Source organism: Grampus griseus (genome assembly GCF_964374135.1).
Source record: "Grampus griseus genome assembly, chromosome: 10".
Classification (NCBI taxonomy): Eukaryota; Metazoa; Chordata; class Mammalia; order Artiodactyla; family Delphinidae; genus Grampus; species Grampus griseus.
In genome coordinates, this window is record NC_139004.1 from 43,086,390 (window position 1) to 43,111,240 (window position 24,851).

At 38.8% G+C, this 24,851-nt stretch overlaps 1 protein-coding gene across 10 annotated transcripts in view; it reads right to left on the reverse strand.

The window, feature by feature from the left end:
• Positions 1–24,851, reverse strand: part of DST (dystonin) — a gene marked incomplete at its 5' end in the record, with an annotated part of 395,725 nt that overhangs the window by 174,059 nt on the left and 196,815 nt on the right. For 8 of the 10 annotated variants that reach the window (XM_082663420.1, XM_082663421.1, XM_082663422.1 and 5 more), the window contains 12 exons: positions 190–294; positions 384–545; positions 624–701; positions 854–982; positions 1,064–1,526; positions 2,552–2,706; positions 2,999–3,092; positions 6,159–6,286; positions 6,779–6,874; positions 8,973–9,092; positions 16,279–16,385; positions 16,481–16,593. In XM_082663420.1, coding sequence (XP_082519546.1) covers positions 190–294; positions 384–545; positions 624–701; positions 854–982; positions 1,064–1,526; positions 2,552–2,706; positions 2,999–3,092; positions 6,159–6,286; positions 6,779–6,874; positions 8,973–9,092; positions 16,279–16,385; positions 16,481–16,593 — 1,750 coding nt within the window. Of the gene's footprint in view, positions 1–189; positions 295–383; positions 546–623; positions 702–853; positions 983–1,063; positions 1,527–2,551; positions 2,707–2,998; positions 3,093–3,210; positions 3,378–6,158; positions 6,287–6,778; positions 6,875–8,972; positions 9,093–16,278; positions 16,386–16,480; positions 16,594–24,851 lie in introns of those variants that run through there. The other 2 variants (XM_082663427.1, XM_082663419.1) reach the window with 1 other exon arrangement.

The following is a 24,851-nucleotide window of genomic DNA, read 5'->3' on the forward strand; positions in this document are numbered from 1 at the left end:
ATGAGTGGGTGACACACTTCAGCAGAACTGAAGGCAAATCAGTATGATCTGTCAGAAACATTCTTTTTGATTCAGGTTATAATAGAAGTTTGATAGTTTGCATTTTTCAATTTATCAACAATAGAAGAATCTGAAGGGTAATAATCAAATGTCTGTATTCCACTGTGACTATTACACTTTCTGACTTACCTCAATGGTTAATCGGGCTGGGTGATTTTCCAGAAGCAGCTGCTCTGCTATCTCCTGAACTGATTTAATATTTTCTTCCTTTTGATCAAGTTCTCTCATTAATTCCTAATTTAAAGAAACAAGCAAGAAATATGTTAGAAAATGATAAAACCTGAAATGCATTTTTAACATCTAGTTACAGAAGTCATACTCACAGCGTGGTAATCTTTTTTCCGGGCTATGTTGGTATTTCTTTCACTCCAGTCATAAGCAACTTCCCCCTCTTCTTTTTCATTCAACCAAATAAGCTCATTAGTTGCACGAGTTACAAAATTGTGGAGTGTATCAAGGTGCCGTTCCTGATTCCTGGATGTGTTCTTTACAAGGAGAATCATTGTAAGAATCGTGTCTTTGCCACATAGAGGTAAAGGGAACAGGAAGTTAAAAAAACTTACCAAGAGTTTTGCATACTGATTTTCTAATCTGTGCAACTTTTCTGCATAAGTTAGTTTAAGAGGTGCCGTCATCTGGATCTATAACATGGGATAAAAAGATGGCAAGGTTAGGAATCTTAAGGAATTCTGATTCACAAGCAATGTATCATTTACCCTGTTGCAACAGGGTCTTCATAGTAAGAGAGAACAGAAGCTGGGATGAAATACATACAGATTTCAAATTCACATACCTCACTGATCTTAGCTTCTTTGAGGCTAGATTCAAATTCTTCAATAGCTTGGTGAACATTTTTATGATTTTCTAAATGGCTTTCAACACTTGGCAAATCTGATCCCCATTCAGTGCGGTCCAGCTGCACCTTTAAATAGAAAGATATAAAGTTTGAAAAAGAAACTGGTAGCAATAAAGCCTGAAATTCAGGTAAAGTAAATATTTTTACCTGCATCTCATCAACCCAATTCAAAAGATCCTGAACAAATTTCATGTTGATTTCCTCTTCCGTTAAATTCTGATCCAGTAGAGACGACTTGAGAAGGGGCTTTCGGATCTGCATCAGCTTCAGAGTTTGCAGGGAATTTGTCTCCACTCCTGAGCTGAAATTTGGAACTAATCCTGATGGGAAGCCAGGTGTATATGCAGGAGTGACAGATGGGGTCAGGCGAGAAGTCAGCCCTGATGACAGGCCTGAGGTCACGCTGGACGGGGTCAGGGAAGGCGTTAGACCCTGGGTCAGCCCTGAGTTCAGACTGGCATTTAAGGTCTGTGCAAACCCTGAGTTTAAACTCTGACTGATTCCTGATATCATGAGCTTCGTCTGCTCTGCTGTCAGCACGCGGCCTTTGCTGTACACTGAGGAACATTCATTCCTTAAGGCCAGGATGTCATCGCGCAGTTTTGCAACCCTGAAAAGAAAATCAAAAGGGATAAGCTATAATATAAGAGGTATTTTTCTCAAAGAGTGAACTCTAATGTAAACTAGGGACTTTAATTAACAATAACATATCAATATTGGCTCATCAGCTGTAACAAATGCATCACACTAGTGCAAGACATTACTAACAGGAGAAGGGGCTTTGAGGGGGGATATGGGAACTCTGGACTTTCCACTCAATTTTTCTATAAACCTAAACTGCTCAAATAAATAAAGTCTATTTTAAAATGTCATTGTAATCACATTGATAAAAGTTTGCATCACAATTTTTTTCACTGAATATTATCACGATTTTTATAACTATATTTTATAATGAACACAATTACTACACTATAATATGATCATTCTCCTACTATTTGACATGTAGGATTCCAAATTTTTGTTACTATAAAATATTTCTGACATGAACAAAGGCTTTTTTCCCTATATTTATTTAGATATTTTCTATATTTAGAATTACTATAGATTCCTAAAAGTGGACTTACTGGGTCAAAGCATCATTTATAATTTTTGCTTTATATATCTCATGTATTTAGATATTTACATATATAATATATATAGCATTCAACCTGAAAGGTTCCATCCCTACTCCCAAACCTACTTCTCAGAGATACAGATGTTTATGCACATATATTTCTTCCAATACTTTATTAGGAACATTTTCATGATAAGATAAACAGAAAACTGAAATGCTGACTTAAAAGATAATTTTCACATACTGTCCCTTTTTCAAATATCACACATGAATATTTCAACTGTATGTTAGTTACTACAGAGTTAAATATTATATGTATCATAAAATTTTTTTCTATTACTTACCTTTGAAGAACAAAACCTACTAAACACACCCAAATATGACAGAATTAACATGACACACATTTTCAACAAAAAAGAGCTTAAGAAATATTTCATAAAATTGTCACACTCTAAATTCTTAATGCAGGTGCCATGAAACAGTCACCCAGAAGGACAGGGCTGACCAACAAGCACTCTTACCTCTGTACCAACTGGTCTGCCTGGTAGTATTTTCCATCAATAAGAATCTGTACATCAATTACATGCTGGCGTAAAAGGTTCTCACATTCAAGGACATACCCGGCAATTTCTGCTTCATTCTGAAACTGCACCCCGGATTCTAATCTTTTAGAATCCTGTATTTTTAAAAGAACTCAATATTAATTCTACATTAATTAATTAATTAAACAAGTTTCAAAACTAGCCTCAAATATAAAACTCGAAGTATTAGAACAGAAGCTACTTGGATTTTCTCTGTTTTCCCTTTTGCTTCAAAAACATGTTTTCCCTCAAGAAAGCAAAGTAATCATAATCTTTAACAAACTTTGTTTCAGTAGACCAATCTACCCAACGTTATAAAAAGTTTTAGTTCATCCGAACACACTGACCCACCTACTGCAATCCCACCAGCTCCTGAAATGAACTTACAGACTGGAGAGCGTTTCGAGCAAGCATCAGTTTGTCTTCACAAATGACACTGCCCCTCTGAACTCGGCTGGCAATCTGCTGCAACATGTCCAATCTAAAAGAAGGAACGAGATAAAATAAAGCCTCTCCCTCTAAAGTCATAGAGTTGGCCATCCCTGAAAAATGCAGCCCACCAAAAGAAAAAACACAATTCCACACCAATGACTCCATACCTGTGTCCATCAAAGGATTCATTGCCAAAGCTAATGCAGGAATTGATCAGCGTTGGACCACAATGAACTGAGAGGAAATTTTCATTTGAATCAAGACTGGTTCGTGTGCTAGTCGTGTTACTAAACACAGAATCACTGCTACGGTAACTGTAACTACTGCTGTGCATTCTTATCCTTGCAATGATGTTCTTTCCTCCACCATTAAAAGTAGACTCAAAAGTAGACGGTCTACAAAAAGCGCTACTTCTAACGGTGAAGAGTGGCGGCTGAATGGTACAGCTTTTAATGGCTCCTTAAATATGCTCCAACGTGCATATTCAACACACAGCAAATAATACACTGATAGCTATTCAGAAGAATCTCGCCTAGAGCCATGGCTTTACTAGCTGAGGTCTGCCTTTTGTAGCCTGCACTAAAGCCCTACAAGTATGGACAAGGCAGGCTGACTGGGGCGTCACTGGAGTAGACTTGCCAAATATTTTCACCAAGAGTCATCCATTTGCAACTGCCTCAAAAACAACTCTGATGCCTCCCAGGAGCCCAGGTACGATTAGAAAAGGTTATTCCGGCAAATCATCAGCTAAAAGAACACAAAGAGTCAATCAGATCCTGATCACAGCTTTTTGGAAAAGGCCAGGTCTGTACTGAACACAGGGTTAAAAACTGATACTTACAAGCACCTATAAACAAATGAGTTTGAGGAGAAGCAAAGTACTTTTCCTTTTTAACCACCATGGTGTTTGTTGATTAGGTTAAATTAATGGAAAATTGTCCGTTTACCTTTCTTTATAGGATGAGCTCCCAGGAATGTTACGTCTAATCGTACTGAAGTTACTTTACATTTTTAAAAGCCAAAGTGCTAAGAAGAATATCAGTGCAATGCTTGCAAATTTAATTTGTCTGTGCTTATTTTTCCTTCCTATAGGTTATTACCTGGCCTAAGATCATTGGCTCTTTCGCATCTGTTTTTTACACACTCCCACGCTGCACAGCTATTATTCTGCAATACAGAGTTAATGCCAAAAAAAAACTTGTTGCATCAAGAAAAATGAAGGCATTGAATCAGCCAAGCTCCTAAATATTTTCCTGTCCCTGACACTGCAAGGCCAAACTATTGCTTCTCCACCTAGAGGTAGATACTGTTCTTTTCACAAGGCAAGAAAAGGAAATTTGAGAGTGCCATGTCAGATATAGTTAGTAAAAAGAAAAGCACAAATAGTAATAGCAGCCAGCACCTAACATTTCTGAAGCAATTGTTACATGCCAGGAAATTAACTAATCATTTTACAGACACACTCAGAACCACCAAATGCAGTAGGTCCTATTACATCCTGTTTACAAAGGAAGAAACTGAAGCTTAGAGAGGTTACTGAATCTAAGATTACAGGGCTTGTACACTGAGCTAATAATTCATCCAGGATTGACTGGCTCCTAGACCTCGAACTCTTAACCATAGCATTCTTTCATTAACATATATTAAAATCCAGCTGCTATTCTGTCGACTAAAATCTACTGCGTACTCTTTCTGTGGCATCCTTTTCCACTCTTTCCCATGAGATGCTGAGCATCCCATCTGAACCACCCAGAATTATCTCCTCCATAAAAGGTTCATCCTGGGTATTTCAAGCTTGTTCTGGTTCTAATGATCTAGTTATGTAGACAGAATATGCTGCTTTAACAACAGTGTCATCAGTGATTTAATAAAGGCCTGACAAGTTAGACCTGCCCCTGTATCTTCAACACATTAGTTCATATTTCTTCCATGTGGAAGTTACGAGGAGGCGCAGAGAGCATCAGGATACTGATAGCAGGCAGGGTGTTAAGTGTTGGCGACACGAGGAACTACAAAAACAGGAATCTGTCTCCACGTTACTAGAGCTCACAACTGTAGAATGGGCAGCCCTTAACCAATCACAGACACAAATACAAAATTACAACGGAGATGACGGCTATGAAGGAGCAATCCATATAAACAGGAGGGTTATCACCAAGACGTCTGAACCAACCTGGGAGACTGTGGAAAGTTTCTGGAGGAAATTACATTAAAGCCGAGATCTGAGAAAGACGAGGAGTGAAGAGGGGATGAAACAGACTTCCCAGCCAAAGGATCAGACAGTGCAGAGATCTCATAAATGGGGAAGGCTGGGACCTTGGCAAGTCAGAGCTCCTGAGAGGCAGACGGCGTGACCGCACTGCAGAAGCGAGGCGGCGTGGGGCCATCGCCTGAGGGCGATGCCTGGCCTGGCCACCGGTCCCCAGGCTGTAAGGCCAGCCCCATGGACTCAGGCCACACAAGCCCCACACACCACAAGTCAGGCTGGGAGGTAAGGACTACCCCAGAGACACATCCATCCAACAAATGTGTCCTGAAGACCAAGCAGGACCTTCCCCGGCAGCTGGGTGTAGCGGGAGAGAAAGGATGAAAGTCAGTGATGTTTTCAGGGCAAAAAAGCAGAGAGGGAACTTAAGCTAGCATTTACTAAGTGTTCTCTAGAAGCGGCCTCACTGCCCTTCAAATAGAGGGTTCACTGCCCCGTAGAAAGAGGGCTGTAGCCAAAAATACAACAAGAAACAAGATAAGTTCATGGTTAGTCTATGTTATGTATGGATGAACTTCTGGATCCAGGCCCTGGCAACTTTAAAGTCAGTTGGAGAAATTCTCATGGGTCATCCTGATTGGCTTTAAAACCGTAACCATCGTACAAGATGAGATTTCACACACCAACCTAGGCCCTCTTCAAACACTACTTCACCGATCCCTCCTCAAACCTCCTGGAAGAGTTTCTAGATAAGAAAATGGAGAATCAGAAAGGCTAAGTGACTTATTCAAGGTCACACAGCCAAGTGAATGAAAAAGGTAAATGTTGGTCTCCAAAGCTTAAGTTCTTTCCATGACACAGGCTGACCCCTCCCACTGGACACCCAGGGCAGAGGCCATCCCCACTCACCTTTCCACTTCGGGACGAAGAGCCTTCTCCCTCTCAAGCATGGCAATGATGAGCTTTCCCCACTCCTTTTCTATGTCATTGGGATGATAACCTTGAAGGAGTTTGATGCGTCCAAATTCTATCCAAATCTAGAGAAAACAACAACAAAAAAGTTAATGTGAAGCAAAGACATAAAAAATTATGTTTCTTACATCAAGGTATATTATTAAAGATAACATTGGATACCTTATGATACCACTTATATGTGGAATCTAAAATATGACACAAATGAACTTTACGGAATAGAAACAGACTCACAGACACAGAGAACAGACTTGTGGTTGCCAAGGGGGAAGAGGGGTGAGGGAGGGATGGATTGGGAGTTTGGGGTTAGCAGACACAAACTATTATATATAGGATGGATAAACAACAAGGTCCTACTGTGTAATAGCACAGGGAACTATATTCATTATGCTGTGATAAACCATAATGGAAAAGAATATGAAAAAGAATATACACATATGTATAACTGAATCATTTTGCTGTACAAGAGAAATTAACACAACACGTAAATCAAGTATACTTCAATAAAATTTTTTTAAAATATTACATTTGACAATACAAAGGAAATTTCTGCTTACCTCTAATAATTTATACAGGCGTTTAATTTTTGATTTTTCTGTCTCCTTTGGTGGAATTTCTGTTTCTTTAAACTGTAAATACTGATTATAAAGTGCCTAAAAAGAAAGGGAAAATAAATGAAGGGCCAACTTCAAAGACCTGTTTTCATTATCACATAATGTCACCACTTCAAACGCTATTTACTCTGTCGCGTGCCCTCGTGGCATTCCTTTATAAAACAGACACTCAAGGACGCTGCTGATTCCCAGCCAGTCGGTAACCAGGCTGTATGGGATCTGAGGAGGGTGTAATTATGGCTATGAGCCCTGATTCAACATAGGCTACCCAGCCATCTGGATAGTGAAAACCACAGCAGTATCTACTATGGCTCTACTGACAATCTCTCATTATCCAAACAAGAAAATACATACTTTAAAAGATCCACGTCCCAAATGCCGTACTTTAGCTTTTAGTTTTTGGAAAAATCATCTGATGCAATTCCCATAAAAAGGGGTGGGGAGCATTCTCCTCTATTTCATGGTCTATCCTTGAAAACAGAATTCTCATCAGATAGATAGGACTAAAATTTTGTTTCAATATCCCATTGGCCAAATGAAGCAGATCTTATAAGTAAACGAGACAGATGCTATTGGTTGCTGCTATTATTATAAAAGTTTGAACCATATAATTAAATTACTATCTAATTTATAGATATTAACTTGGGAATTTCTTAGATATGTTTATTATATTTATTAACAAGGACCTTATAAAAATTATGTTGATAAAGCATCTCCACATTTCATAAGTGTATACTAATTATTTCATCCTAATTCATGCTGCTTTAAGACAAGTCCCTGCAAACATTCAGGCAGACACATTTCTTTGAAGGATTCCATTTAATGTTTTGCTGGCTAATAAAATTATTTGGTATTTCCCCACAATATATTTTTTTCCTGTATCACGTCCTATCCCAGGCAACAGTCAGTAATCTGTGTGGTCACTCGAACTTCTTTAATAATTTAAGAATCTGTATTAATCAGAAGCCAGCAAGAATTTACTCAAATGTCTGGACAAAAGGAATCCATCTGGAAATAAATGGAACTTGAAATCTGAAAATTGGTTTAAACTCAAAATGCACCATTTCAGGATGTCCATAGGTGAATAAGCACGGAATGCCATCACGGGCTACCCACTGTTCACAGTAGACATGCTGATAGAAGGGGGAGGAAAGCTTTCCTGCCAGGAGAGGTTCCAGCCACAGAGGGAGACATCACACAAACAGCTTCAGAGAGAACTTAAACAGCATCACATCGACACACGCCAAGGAACTTTGCGCCAAGGACAAGTTCCCCGTGGCAACATGAATAAAAGCTATTCCACAGATGTTCCGTATAGACGCATGGACACAATTACTAACGTTAACAGGGCCCACCCTGGGTTAGGACCATTTTTTGCAATGCTAGTCTGATCCAGAAAACAAAGTCTGCAATTCAAGGAATTAGACTTTGTTGTTCATATTCGCATTACCCATTTCTTGAAATAAAGTACACTACTTTGCTATGACAAATCCCAATGTACAAAATGAGACAACTTATCTTCAATACGTTTCTATATCTGTACTATCTTTTAATATTTCTATAATGTCTCTGCTCAAAGAGATGGACCCAGGTTCTTAGGTAGTAGTAAATGTTCTACTAAACCAGGAACTCATTTACTCTGGGAGTCAGATATGTATTTTCGAACTCATGGTGAAAGACGGTATGTACCTCTTGCCGTACCACAGGAGCCTCTGAGGCTGTTTTTTAACAGGATGTGACAACAGGCACAGGCCCTGCCACGGTCGCATTGCACAAGCTCCCGCCCCCCCTCGTGCCCCAGCCATCTGCTGTCTCCAGGCATCTCCCAGGCACCAAAAAGAATCTGGCAACGTCACTTCCAGAAACCTTCCCAAATTAAACCTTAAAACTCTCAACAATTCAAACCAAAGGGACTACAAATTTCTTTAAGATGTTGTCACTATTATCTTTTAATTATTAATGTTGACTTCCATTTTCTCTGTACAATAGGAGACGAATAAATAAATAATTTGCCTGATGATTAGTACCTTGCCAAGGGCAATTTTTCTTCAATTTCTGAAATGACAGAACCATTTCAGCATTATTTAAAAGTTTAATAATAAACTCAATCCTACTTAACTTCTATAGGGACACAGACCTTGAGTTCTACAGGATTATTAGGAAATGTTCTCTCGGACATAGTGGTCACATGGTGTCTGATCCACTGGACGAGGTAGTTGACCATATTCTGGTATTCAATCCATTTGACTTCAACATCCTACAACGAGAAGATGGCAGAGAAGGTCTATATCTGCAGATTGTAACATTCACGTCTAACACAATCTGGCCAGAGGTCATTCTGTGGATTTGCAGGGCTTTAAGCCTGACGGAGAGGACCAGCTCCATGTTTTCTTCCTTTCCACCCGGTCCCAATCCTTTCCACTTAAACAGCCTTAAAAACACACGATCAACATCTGACCACTAAGACTAGCCTAAGGAGTGCCAGCTCTGATCCAGGGATCTAGGCTGCCTGAAGCACTGTGTTACAAAGGCTTCAGAGGCTGCATTGAAATGTAGCAGAAAAAAAAGAACACTGTGATCAATTTGGGGTGTTTTCCAGGTACTCAAGAAAGGCACTCAAAAGGCTTATAGCCTGCATAAGCCAGGCTAGTTGCCCTCTCTGCCAACCTTTCTAAGTCCACCTTATATCTGAAAGTCAAAGAGCTACGCGATACATAGGAAACCAGACAGGAGTGAAAACTAGAGGAAATGTACATGTGGGATGATTCAAGTACTGTTAGGCAAACTTTTTTTAAAATGGAGGAGACTGGAAAATTGTAAACTGCCTTACTCAATTAAGTATTTGATGACTGCTTATGATGTTCAAAGCATTGTGCTAAGCATTGTAATAAAAATATAATACTTCAAGACATGATCTCTTTTATCAAAGAGTTTCTGTCTAGATGAGGACTCAGAGAGTCATAATATAAACAGTTACGCAAAACGAAAAGCAGCATTTAAGAAGTGTTGAAATAACGGAAACGGGTATGTACATGTGAGGCACTGAGGTAAGAATCAGGTGAGCATAAATGTGCCTCAAAATGATCACTGAAGGTTTCCTGGGAGAGGGAATCCCTGAGCAGTTGTACAATGACCAGTAATTGTTGGTGGCTGGCAGAAGGAGCAGAGAAAAGATGGGGGATGGGGGTCAAGGGAGTCAGGACTCTGAAACAGAAATGCCCCGGACACCACAAACAGTTCACGTGGGGAATGATGTGGGTAAGCAGAACTGATAAAAGGCAGAATTGTGGACGTCAGAACATCTAGACTGGGTTGAACCTTGCAAGCCACATGGAGCCACGGAAGTTTTTCTAGCTCACGTGGCGACAATGTGCAGAGTTCATGGGAAGAGAAAAACAATGGAGAAAGTAAGCCAAAAGAAAGCTCTCATCCTCATTCTAGTGAAGGGATAAGAGTGAGGAACTGGGTACAGGCAGTGAGAAGACCAAGCAAGGAACGGCCACAATAACATTTTGGAGCAACACTCAACCCTGAGTCACTGGCAGACACTGGAGCAGAGGGGGAGCATGGGACCAAGTCACCTGGGGACCAGCCTTTGTGAGAAAGAACATGAGGAGAGAATGGAAACAAGCCTCAAGCAATAGCACACAGAGGCGAAATAAGAGACCCAAAAGGGGAGCTCCCAAACCTTCAAAGTGAGACAGAATAAAGGAGAAATCTGCAGGAGGAGTGGAGAAGTCAGGGTGAGGGGGGTCCCCCCAAATGCACGTCATGTACAGGGTGTCCTGTCCTCCAGAAATGCACAGCACTTGTCAGCAGGACCAGCACAAAACGCACCGCTGAAATGAACTGCACAGACTTTAGGAAGCAGTGGACTAAATAAAGAGCCCAAAGCTACTCGTCAGAGACTGTGTCCTGCTACGAAGAAGCTCCGTTAATTTAGCAAAATCAAATCGCTCTCCTTTGGGCCTCACCTTTAAATGAGAAACCAACTCAGAGCTACCTTACCTCCTGGGATCACGTAAGTTAAAAAACTTGAAAGTGATTTCAAAAGTGAGATATTCTCTGCATACCTTCTCTGCAGAGAAGGATACCAAGTAGGGCAGCTGTAAAACAGCAGTAAGTTTAAAAAGAAAATCTCTAAATTAAGTGACCTATTAACTCAAATCCTTTAAAAAATATTTGATAATTAAAAACTGTAAACTCATACAACTTGACAGCAAAAAAAATAATCCAATCGAAAAAAGGGAAGAAGACCTAAACAGACATTTCTCCAAAGAAGAAATACAAATGGCCAACAGGCACATGAAAATATGCTCAACCACGCTAATTATTACAGAAATGCAAATCAAACCTACAACGAGGTACCACTTCACACTGGTCAGAATGGCCATCATTAAAAAGTCTACAAATAACAAATGCTGGAGGGGGTATGGAGAAAAGGGAACCCTCCTACACTGTTGGTGGGAATGTAAATTGGTGCAGCCACTATGGAGAACAGTATGGGGGTTCCTCAGAAAACTAAAAATAGAATTACCATAAGATCCGGCAATCGAGCCTCATCTACCAGAGGGCAGACAGCAGAAGCAAGAAGAACTACAATCCTGCTGCCAGTGGAAAGAAAACCACATTCACAGAAAGACAGACAAAATGAAAAGGCAGAGGACTATGTACCAGATGAAGGAACAAGATAAAACCCCAGAAAAACAACTAAATGAAGTGGAGATAGGCAAACTTCCAGAAAAAGAATTCTGAATAATGATAGTGAAGATGATCCAGGACCTCAGAAAAAGAATGGAGGCACAGATCGAGAAGACGCAAGAAATGTTTAACAAAGACCTAGAAGAATTAAAGAACAAACACCTAGAAGAATTAAAAAACAAACAAACAGACATGAACAATACAATAACTGAAATGAAAAATACACTAGAAGGAATGAATAGCAAATAACTGAGGCAGAAGAACGGATAAGTGACCTGGAAGACAGAATGGTGGGATTCACTGCCACGGAACAGAATAAAGAAAAGAGAATGAAAAGAAATGAAGACAGCCTAAGGGACCTCTGGGACAGCATGAAATGCACCAACATTAGCATTATAGGGATCCCAGAAGGAGAAGAGAGAGAGAAAGGACCAGAGAAAATATTTGAAGAGATTATAGTTGAAAATGTCTCTAACATGGGAAATGAAATGGCCATCCAAGTCCAGGAAGCGCAGAGAGTCCCAGGCAGGTTAAACCCAAGGAGAAACATGCCAAGATATGCAGTAATCAAACTGACAAAAATTAAAGACAAAGAAAAATTACTAAAAGCAACAAGGGAAAAATAACAACATACAAGGGAACTCCCATAAGGTTACAGCTGATTTCTCAGCAGAAACTCTACAAGCCAGAAGGGAGTGGCATGATATATTTAAAGTGATGAAAGGGAAGAACCTACAACCAAGATTACTCTACTCACAAGGATCTCATTCAGATTCAATGGAGAAATCAAAAGCTTTACAGACAAGCAAAAGTTAAGAGAATTCAGCACCACCAAACCAGCCCTACAACAAATGTGAAAGGAACTTCTCTAAGTGGGAAACACAAGAGTAGAAAAGGACCTACAAAAACAAACCCAAAACAATTAAGAAAGTGGTAATAGGAACATACATATCGATAATTACCTTAAATGTAAATGGATTAAATGCTTCAACCAAAAGACACAGGCTCGCTGAATGGATACCAAAACAAAACCCAAATATATGCTGTCTACAAGAGACCCACTTCAGACCTAGGGACACATACAGACTGAAAGTGAGGGGATGGAAAAAGATATTCCATGCAAATGGAAATCAAAAGACAGCTGGAGTAGTAATACTCATATCAGATAAAAGAAACTTTAAACAAAGAATGTTAAAAGAGATAAGGAAGGACACTACATAATGATTAAGAGATCAATCCAAGAAGAAAATATAACAATTACAAATATATATGCACCCCCAACATAGGAGAATCTCAATACATAAGGCAAATGCTAACAGCTATAAAAGAGGAAATCAACAGTAACACAGTAGTGGGGGACTTTAACACGTCACTTACACCAATGGACAGATCATCCAGACAGAAAATTAATAAGGAAACACAAGCTTTAAATGACACAATACACCAGATAGATTTAATTGATATTTATAATTCATTCCATCCAAAAACAGCAGATTACGTCTTCTTCTTAAGCGCACACGGAACACTCTCCAGGACAGATCATATCTTGGGTCACAAATCAAGCCTCGGTAAATTTAAGAAAATTGAAATCATAGCAAGCATCTTTTCCAACCACAACACTATGAGATTAGAAATAAATTACAGGGAAAATAACATAAAAAACACAAACACATGGAGGCTAAACAATACGTTACTAAATAACCAAGAGATCACTGAAGAAATCAAAGAGGAAATCAAAAGATACCTAGAGACAAATGACAAAGAAAACATGACGATCCAAAACCTATAGGATGCAGCAAAAGCAGTTCTAAGAGGGAAGTTTATAGCAATACAATCCTACCTCAAGAAACAAGAAAAATCTCAAATAAACAATCTAACCTTACACCTAAAGGAACTAGAGAAAGAAGAACAAACAAAAGCTATAGTGGAAGGAAAGAAATCATAAAGATCAGAGCAGAAATAAATGAAATAGAAACAAAACAAAAACAATAGCAAAGATCAATAAAACAAAAAGCTGGTTCTCTGAGAAGATAAAACTGATAAACCTTTAGGCAGACTCAAGACGGAGAGGACTCAAATCAATAAAATTAGAAATGAAAAAGGAGAAGTTACAACTGACACCGCAGAAGTACAAAGCATCATAAGAGACTACTACAAGCAACTCTGTGCCAATAAAATGGACAACCTGGAAGAAATGGACAAATTCTTAGAAAGGTGTAAACTTCCAAGACTGAACCAAGAAGAAACAGAAAATATGAACAGACCAATCACAAGTAATGAAATTGAATCTGTGATTAAAAATCTTCCAACAAACAAAAAGTCCAGGATCAGATGGCTTCACAGGTGAATTCTACCAAACATTTAGAGAAGAGGTAACACCCATCCTTCTCAAACTCTTCCAAAAAATTGCAGAGGAAGGAACACTGCCAAACTCATTCCTTGAGGCCACTGTCCCCCTGATACCAAAAGCAGACAAAAATACTACAAAAAAAGAAAATTACAGACCAATATCACTGATGAATATAGATGCAAAAATCCTCAACAAAATACTAGCCAACAGAATCCAACAACACATTAAAAGGATCATACACCATGATCAAGTGGGATTTATCCAGGGGATGCAAGGGTTCTTCAATATATGCAAATCAATCAATGTGATACAGCATATTAACAAATTGAAGAATAAAAACCGTATGATCATCTCAGTAGATGCAAACAAAGCTTTTGACAAAATTCAACACCTATTTATGATAAAAACTCTCCATAAAGTGGGCACAGAGGGAACCTACCTCAACATAATAAAGGCCATATATGACAAATCCACAGCAAACATTCTCAATGGTGAAAAACTGAAAGCATTTCCTCTAAGATCAGGAACAAGACGAGGATGTCCACTCTCATCACTATTATTCAACATAGTTTTGGAAGTTCTAGCCACACAATCAGAGAAGAAAAATAAAAGGAATCCAAATTGGAAAAAAAGAAGTAAAACTGTCACTGTTTGCAGATGACATGACACTATACATAGATAATCCTAAAGATGCCACCAGAAAACTACTAGAGCTAATCAATGCATTTGGTGAAGTGGCAGGATACAAAATTAATGCACAGAAATCTCTTGCATTCCTATACACTAACAATGAAAGATCAGAAAGAGAAATTAAGGAAACAATCCCATTCACCACTGCAACAAAAAGAATAAAATACCTAGGAATAAACCTACTTAAGGAGGTAAAAGACCTGTACTCAGAAAATTATAAGACACTGGTGAAAGAAATCAAAGATGACACAAATAGTTGAAGAGATATATCATGTTCTTGGATTGGAAGAATCAATATTGTGAAAATGACCATACTACCCAAAGCAATCTACAGATTCAGTGCAATCCCTATCAAATTACCAATGGCATTTTTTACAGAACTAGAACAAAAAAATCTTAAAATTTGTATGGAGACACAAAAGACCCTGAATAGCCAAAGCAATCTTGAGGGAAAAAAAGGGAGCTGGCAGAATCAGGCTCCCTGACTTCAGACTATACTACAAAGCTACAGTAATCAAGACAATATGGTATTGGCTCAAAAACAGAAATATACATCAATGGAACAGGATAGAAAACCCAGAGATAAACCCACACACCTATGGTCACCTAATCTATGACAAAGGAGGCAAGGATATACAATGGAGAAAAGGCAGTCTCTTTAATAAGTGGTGCTGCGAAAACTGGACAACTACATGTAAAAGACTGAAATTAGAACACTCCCTAATACCATACACAAAAATAAACTTAAAGTGGATTAAAGACCTAAATGTAAGACTGAACACTATAAAACTCTCAGAAGAAAACACAGGAAGAATGCTCTTTGACATAAATCACAGCAAGACCTTTTTTGACGCATTTCCTAGAGTAATGGAAATGAAAACAAACAAAAAAAAACCAAACAAACAAATGGGACCTAATGAAACTTAAAAGCTTTTGCACAGCAAAGGAAACTACATATATATATATATATATGTATATATATATATATATATATATATATGTGTGTGTGTGTGTATATATATATATATATATAAACCAGGAATCCCATGCCTGGGCGTATAGCCAGACAAAACTCTAATTCAAAAAGATACATGCACCCCAATGTTCATAGCAGCACTATTTACAATAGCCAAGACATGGAAACAATCTAAATGTCCATTGACAGATGAATGGATAAAGAAGATGTGACACGTATACATACAATGGAATATTACTCAGCTGTAAGAAAGAATGAAATAATGCCATTCGCAGCAATGTGGATGGACCTAGAGATTGTCATACTGAGTGAAGTAAGTCAGAAAGAGAAAGACAAATACCATATGATATCACTTATATGTGCTATCTAAAATATGACACAAATGAACTTATCTATGAAACAGAAACAGAATCACAGACATAGAGAGCAGACTTGTGGTTGCCAAAGGAGGGGGGTTTGGGAAGGCGTGGAGTGGGAGGTTGAAGTCAGCAGAACTATATTCAATATCCTATGATAAACCATAATGGAAAGTAACATTAAAGAAAAGAATGTGTGTGTGTGTGTGTATAACTGAATCACTTTGTTGTACAGCAGAAATTAACACAACATTGTAAATGACTATATTTCAATTTTAAAAAGTCATATTTAAAAAACTGTAAAAAGCACTGTCAGAGAATTCAGTCAGTTCTGAGTCAGCAGCTTCAGAATGGAAAAATCAATACTCACGTTTGCACCAATGCCTTCACCACCTTCAGGGACTTTGGGAAATGCGTCATAGAGAGATGATACATAAGTTATTACTGATTTTTCATCAGGTGAGGAGACATCAACATCTAAAAGCAGCAACATGAATTATTTCAAAATGCTGATCAATTACTTTGTATCAGACTTTCCAGCCCGTGGACATCTGGTCAAAATAATCACTCACCTTCAGGATCCAGAAGTCTTATAACACCGATTTTTTCTGCTACATAGAAAGCGTGCTCTAAATTTGCAAGGTTGCTTTGAACAGCAACAGTATTCATGTCTATCAGGTCCGGCCTAGGAAAAAAGGCACCATATTAATGGTGTTTTTCACTTGCCAATTCAACATGAAATTTACATGTGTACCTATTGACATAACAACTCCTGCAAATATTATTACGAAGCCTGTGTTGAAATACAGAGTTTTTCATCCAGTCTTTACCAGTCTGTGAACTAAAAACGCCCCCTGCCATATCAGTAAACGAAGGATGTTGCAGCCTTGAAGCCATCACATTACAGCCACCCCGACCTTGAGTCCTAAGGGAACTCAGGAAGGAAACAGGATGCCCGCCATCAAACCATTAGACATTGCAGTCACCCCTGATGATGCACCCTGAGAAGACTCAGAATGAGAAAAGCAGGATACTGGTCCCAGACTGCTGAGGTGCATATCAAAGGAATGATTTCAGTAAGCCCAGACTCTTGCATCTTCCCATAGAAAAGCGCTAAATTCCTTAACTTGAGATGTCTGCTTTTCTTTAATTAACAGTAATCATTTGATGTTCCAACTCCCTGGTCTTTGTTGCTCCCCACTTGCTGGCTCCCCACTTGCCTCTTCAGAGCAGTCCCTCAGAGCTCTCTGAGATGCTGTGTCCTGGGATTAAGTCCTCAGTTTTGTCCACCAAATAAAACACAACTCTCAACTTTTAGGTTGTACATTTTTCAGTCGACACTCGCTTCTCTCAGAAACTTTTGTGTGCCAAAAGCAAATGTAGGAAAATATAACAGTTTTAATGTATAAACTTTCAGCAAAGTCTACAAATTCCTCATGATCAGAATATATTGGGTTGGCCAAAAAGTTCCTTCACGTTTTAAGTAAAAGTAAAGGACACATTTTTTCATTTTCAGCAAGGACTTTATTGAACAACGTATTCACCGTTTTGTTCCACTACCTTCTGCCATTTTTCAGGCAACTTCATAATTCCATCTTCCCAAAACTTTTTATCTTTTTGAGCAAAGAACTGTTCCAGGTGCCTTTTACAGTCTTCCAGGGAAATGACATTTTTTCCATTTAAGAGAATTTTGTAAAGACTGAAATAAATGGAAATCCGAAGATGCAATATCTGGGGAATACGGTGGATGAAGCAGAACTTCCCAGCCAAGCTGTAACAATTTTTGCCAGGTCACCAAAGAAACATGCAGTCCTGAGTTATTTTCTGTTGACTAATTCTGGACACTTTTTGTCGAGTGCTGCTTTCAGTTGGTCTAATTGGGAGCAGCACTTGTTGGAATTAATCGTTTGGTTTGTCCGGAAGGAGCTCATAATAAAGGACTCCCTTCCAATCCCACCATATACACAACATCACCTTCTTTGCATGAAGACCGGCCTTTGGTGGGGTTGGTGGTGGTTCATTTCTCTTCCGTTCCATATCATTGTACAGTATCCACTTTTCATCACCCATCACAATTTGTTTTAAAAACGGAACATTTTCATTTTGTTTAAGTACAGAATCGCATGCGGAAATACAGTCAAGAAAGTTTTTTTCACTTAACTTATGTGGAACCCAAACATCCAAGTTATTAACATAACCAAGCTGGTGCAAATAATTTTCAATGCTTGATTTGGATATTTTGAGTATGTTGGCTATCTACCGCGTGGTATAAGGTTGATTGTTCTCAATTAATGTCTCGATTTGATCACTATCAACTTCAACTGGTCTACCCGACCGTGGAGCACTGTCCAGTGAGAAATCTCCAGCATGAAACTTCACAAACCACTTTTGACACATTCGATCAGTCACAGCACCTTCTCCATACACTACACAAATCTTTTGTTGCGTTTCAGTTGCGTTTTTACCTTTCTTGAAATAATAAAGCATAATATGCCAAAAATGTTGCTTTTTTTCTTCCATCTTCAATATTAAAATGGCTACACAAAAATTCACCAATTTTGACAAGTTTCTTTTTTTTAAATGCACGCTGATATGATAGCTGTCACAATACAAGCTAACAAAATTGCTTCGAATGAAGTTAAAGACAACTAAGCGCTATTAGAGGCATCTTAATGCAAAAAAGCAACAAACCTTTTGGCCTACTCAATATATGAATATGTGTCGCATTCAATCTGTTTAAACCCCACTACCTCAAAAGCATCCATCTAATCCAACTTCTTCTCATCCTGGGAGCAGAGATCAAGCCCCACCTCCTCTGTGGTGCCTTCACTCATCTTTCCAGCCCTCATTTCTTTCCCCTCTGTTCCCTGAACTCTTTATAGTCTTGGGCCTGTGTCAGTTAATTTGGCACCTGGAATAATCACATACTTCTTTGTCCTCTAAATTCACTGTTCAATGTGCAGGCACATCTTGTTTCTCCTGACTGGTCAACTCTAAGACTGCAAGAACCATGTGGTTTTAATGAACCTCTGTATTTTATCCTTCTGCTGAGATAAAGAGTGGCGTATACATTGTAGACACTTAATAAATATCTACCAATAAATTGGTAAGTAGGTTGGTTAGTAAATTGAACCATAAATGAAAGACTAAAATAAGCATTAGCTTATATCTTCACGAGCACACATTACACACATACACACCCCAGATTTCACCTCTTTCTAATTTGTGAGACTTCCATGATGCTCTAAACCACAGGGATAATTGAGGCTGGCTCTATCTACACATAAGACAAGAAAAGACTTCCTGAATACTCCTTGAATACAAAGTGACAAAACACAGTAGCTGGAAACTTAACTCAAGGCTAGAAGCCAGTCAAGAAACTTTCCTCTCAAAACCAAAGCATTAAAAAAATGCAGAAACAAATGTGAAAACAGTAAAGTCTTCAAAAAGAGTGGCACCCACCTCTAAAATCTCTAAGAACCTGTTTCTCAACATCTAAGGAAAGGCTCTCTTTCCAACCTCCAAGGGCAATCTGCTTTTCTCAAAATAACCCTTTGAGGGTCTGCAGAAAGAGTGGGAGGGCTCAGAGGTAGTATGGGAGGATGAAACACAATTATTCTGAATACTATGAGAAGACTGTTTACATGAGGAAAATATATCATTTATCTTAGGGAGGGAAACAGAAATCTGTACTCTTATTTTTATCTGATGAGAAAGCAGACCTCCAAAGAAATCTACTCACAGTTTTATAGCCCTTTGAAGTGTTCATAACCTTGATTTTTTTTTTTTTTTTTTTTTTTTTGTGGCGTTGGGTCTTCATTGCTGCACGTGGGCTTTCTCTAGTTGTGGCGAGCTGGGGCTACTCTTCATTGTGGTGCGTGGGCTTCTCACTGCAGTGATTCCTCTTGTTGCGGAGCATGGGCTCTAGGCACACAGGCTTCAGTAGTTGTGGTGCATGGGATCAGCAGTTGCGGCTCGCGGGCTCTGGAGCACAGGCTCAGTAATTGTGGCGCATGGGCTTAGTTGCTCCGCGGCATGTGGGATCTTTCAGAACCAGGGATCGAACCTGTGTCCCCTGCATTGGCAGGCAGATTCTTAACCACCACACCACCAGGGAAGTCGAGAAGTGTTCATAACCTTGAAATGTAACTACCTACCTACCTATTTCCCAGGAATTATTTGGAAATTCTTTAATTCTTTTCACATTACCACCAATATGATCACTGAAAAGGGAACCCACATTGATTACACGAACTATGAATCTACTGACAACAACATAGGTAAATGACATACCTAAAAATAACATTTTTTATTCACACAGAAGTATTTTGAAGAATCTTCCAACTTCAAGATTACTAAACAGGTGTGGATGATAGTCTAGACAAAAACAAACCTCTGAAGTTCAAAAAATTGTTTTGCGTCCACAAAGTTCTGACATTTTAAAGAAATAAAAAACCAACGTTTCTGAGTTTGCCAAATCTCCCGACAAGAAAGGGCACGTTACCATGCAAAGCCTGCCATTAGCAAAGAAAGTAAACACTGAGTAATCCCCGAGAATGAATAAAGTCATTGAAGAATTTAGTTCTCCACTGAGAGAACAAAACATAAAACCTCCTTCAGAATGACATAGTTGTTTCAGCACAAAAGCAGCTGTGTAATGCATCAATCTGGGGTAAGTCACCTCTTTTTTCATGATATTTAACCCTTTAATGGCACAAAAGCTGCAATGGTTTTCCTCCACTGAAAGACTGCAGTTAGACAAATCTTAATGAAGGAAAATGCTTTTTTAAAACTACTGCAAAAAAGTAGCAGCCTCCAAGTTGTCATAATTCTACCCTCCCCTGGGGTCCCGTTTCAGTCTCCCATCCTGCTTTTCCTCAGTTGTCTGGAGCTTCCAGAAGTCACATGTGCTGTGACCTACCTTTCTTTCTCCTTCATCACCTCACTGGGATCATATAACCCTTAAAAACTTCAACTATTTTCCACCTACAGAAGATTTTTATTTTCATTCTAAAGGTTCCATTTCACTGTAACATCTCCCTTTTGGGGCACTTTCACAGGAAATTTTATTCCCATCTGAGGTTTGACTAAGCAAAGGCTGTGAGCAGTGAAGTTCCTGTATTAGTTTAGATAGTTGAGTGTTAACTAGTGTAATTTCCCTGTTCACTGAAGACCACTGAAAATCGTATAATGTAATCCTCTGCCACTAAAATAATATATACTAGTCTTTTTATGGAAAAAAAGCCATTGTGACTCTTACTTGTATTATTATTCTATGATACTGTAATCTTTTCTCAATGACTCGATCATCATGGATAGCAGTTTTTAAAACATATTTATATCCCATCTTTTTCCCATTAAATGAGTAAAAACAACTTACAAAGAAATAAAAACAAGAGATGGTCACATACATTTTAAATTAGAAATATAAAACCAAGATAAGGCCATAAGATGAAGTTGAAAGAAAGGCCAAAAATTGCAAACCACTTCTACGCATGCTTAGTGTCTTTGATTTATTCCCAAAAATACAGGACAAAAAGGTATCAAATGAAACAGTAACTGTCATAATGCAAAATAATTTTGGATAAAAGTAATGCTTATCTTGCATACAACACCCATTTTAAAAGTGCATTCTCCCTGGACAAAATAAGATATATATACACCCACAAGCATATATACATATATATGTATGGTATTTATGTATATAGAGGCATTTGGAGAGACAGAGAGATGTGTGTGTGTGTGTGTGTGTGTGTGTGTGTGTGTGTGTAAAATATAAAGATATCATCACCCACATTGATAGCCAAACTAATGGAACATTAAAATTCTATAAGAGATTTTTTGGTATAGACACCCCAAGTAACTTTGCAGTCCTCAAACACTTTATTAACATATTAGCTCACATAAGTATTAGATATGATTCTGAGAGAAAATCTGACTTAGTGTCACAAATGGCTGAAGATTAGGCTTCCATATTTTATCACGTCCAACACCAATGAGCCCAACTACAAGGAGCATGAAGCAAAGTCAAAATACCTGGAAAGAAAGTCCTTAGAAATTGCCATCGGAACATACCAGAGAGGGCACTGATAAAAGTTAGCTAAGAAAAGAATACAGTAGTGCAGACACAAGATTACCAAATCCTGAACCAAAAATGTGACAACTGCTGAAAGGACATATATAAGAAATATCAATAGTCAAAGTCCAAATCAGGATTTGTTTCCAAAGTATGGAAAAAAAGATTTAAATTCATAGAGTTTGTTACAACTTAAATATCCATTGACAGATGAATGAATAAAGAAGATGTGATATACACACACACACACACACACACACACACACACACACACACAATGTAATATTACTCAGCCATAAAAAAATGAAATAATGCCATTTGCAGCAACATGGATGCAACTAGAGATTATCACACTAAGTGAAGTAAGTCAGAAATAGACAAATACCGTATGATATCACTTACATGTGGAATCTAAAATAGGACACAAATGTACCTATCTACAAAACAGAAACAGACTCATAGACACAGAGAACAGACTGGCGGTTGCCAAGGGGGTGGGGGGTGGGAGAGTGTAGGAGTGGGAGCTTGCCATTAGCAGAGGCAATAGAGCAGAAATTAACATAACATTGTAAATCAACTACACTTCACTTTAAAAAAAAGGAAGGGCTTCCCTGGTGGCGCAGTGGTTGAGAATCCGCCTGCCGATGCAGGGGACACGGGTTGGTGCCCCGGTCTGGGAAGATCCCACATGCCGTGGAGCGGCTGGGCCCATGAGCCATGGCTACTGAGCCTGCGCGTCCGGAGCCTGTGCTCCGCAACGGGAGAGGCCACAACAGTGAGAGGCCCGTGTGCCGCAAAAAAAAAAAAAAAAGGGAAAAAGAAAAAAAACATGCACCCCTATGTTCATAGCAGCACTATTTACAGTAGGCAAGATATGGAAACAACCTAAATGTCCATGACAGATGAATGGATAAAGATATGGTACATATAAAAAGAAATTTCATAGAGTTTGTTGGGTTGTATTGTCTCTCAGTTGGCACTCAGCAGTCATTTATGGAGTGAGTATAGACTTAAGTCTTGGCTACGCAGGATCTGAACCCTCAACCTCTGTTTGAGAAATTTCCCTTTTACAAACATGAGGGAGAGAAGCAGAGTCCATTAATACAAAACAAAAACATCAGGTTTTTCTTATCTCTCCTTTGCTCAGGAAATGTCCACTGCACACTTCACCCCAACGAGATGACACGACCTGGTCAACTCAAATTCTCCTGCAAGACTTGGTTCCACCACTGTCTCCTCCAGGAAATGCTCTTCTCTGTTTCCAGTGCTCTGTGCTACCTTTATTTCTGTAGTTACCACAGTTTGTTACAACTATGCATTTGTCCATCTCTCACAGTGGACTGTAGGCTTCCTGAAGGCAGAACCCATGTTTTATCCACATCTCTATCCTCAATATCCAGCCTAATGCCCAGCACATGAATACTTGAAGAATGAATGGATAATAAAGGAACAGATGAGCTTTGGGGACTGAAAAGTACCACTAATTCAAATTTCTGGAGATAGTCTCCATTTTAGGTTTGATCCTTTTCTTTTCACTAATTTCTACAGACAAAGCCACTATCTAAGGCTTCCAATCAGGATTTGAAATCCTCATCAAAATCCATAGGGAATAGGATCCGATATCACAGCTCCTCCATCACCCAAACAAATACACATGGTTTTGAGGTTTCCCAAGGGCTTTTCTCTACTGAAAACAATCTGGAAAATAGGCCTGGGGTGAAAACAACATGCAAGGGATCAATTATAACATTTTCAAAAGCACTAATTACTGCTCCTGGGCTCTGAATCCTCCCTTCTCATGTTCTCATGTGCACTCAGCTTCAGCTTTTGGCCATGTTCCCAGCTGGGATGTCTTATAAAATAATAACAGTCACAAAACAACAACAGGGATTCATATGTATTGATACCTACTACGTGGCAGGCAGTGCACTACAGGCTTTAAAGGCACTGTTTCACTTTATCTTCTTGACAACCCTGAGCAGCAGGGTGTGTTATTGTCCTGAATTTACAGACGGAAAAACTGAAGCTTAAGGACATTACATAACTTGGACAAGGGCAGAATCTGACAAGGAGCAGTCAGTATTTGAACACAGCTCTGTCTCCATGCAAAGCCCGAGCCAAAATGCTGCACTCTGCTGGCATTATACACTGAGAACTCATCAAACAGTCGTGTCCAGTATGAAGCTGAAAAATCAGGATAAAGAAAATACAGATGAATTCATGCTTCTGCTACTGGGGAAAATGATAATGATGGTAATTCCCAGAAAGAAACACCACAAAGTGTATGTGCGCACACTGGCATACTCAGAAAAATAAACTGTAAGCATTAAGATGTAGTTCCAGCTTGTTAACAAAACAAGTATTCATCGAATATACGAACGCTTCCTGTACTTGGAATGGTTTGATCCAGACTGCGGAAGGCCTGGTCATCTCTATTTTAACAAGGTTCTCCCCTTCCTCCAGGTGAATTTTATCAGGGAAGTTGGGAACTAAACCATCTTAGAATTCCTAGTCTCTAATCTTTCCTTTCAAAATTATTAACATTTTGTACTGGAAAAAAAATCCTCAATAATATCAGATATAACAAGACAAACAGGACAATCACAAACATGCCTTATACTCTCAACCAGGAGACAGCAAACCTTTTCATTCTTTTCCAGTGTTGATTTTTACTGTTTAAATCTAGAGGCAAAGAACACACTTAGGCCTGGAGTGGCGGAGGGGGGTGTTTCATTCTGGTCTAACTCTGGAAGACACTATAAAATGATGACTTCGGGAAAAGATACCATTTGGTAACATATTTTTTAACTTTTAATTTTTATTTTTTTATTGAAGTATAGTTGATTTGCAATGTTGTGTTAATTTCT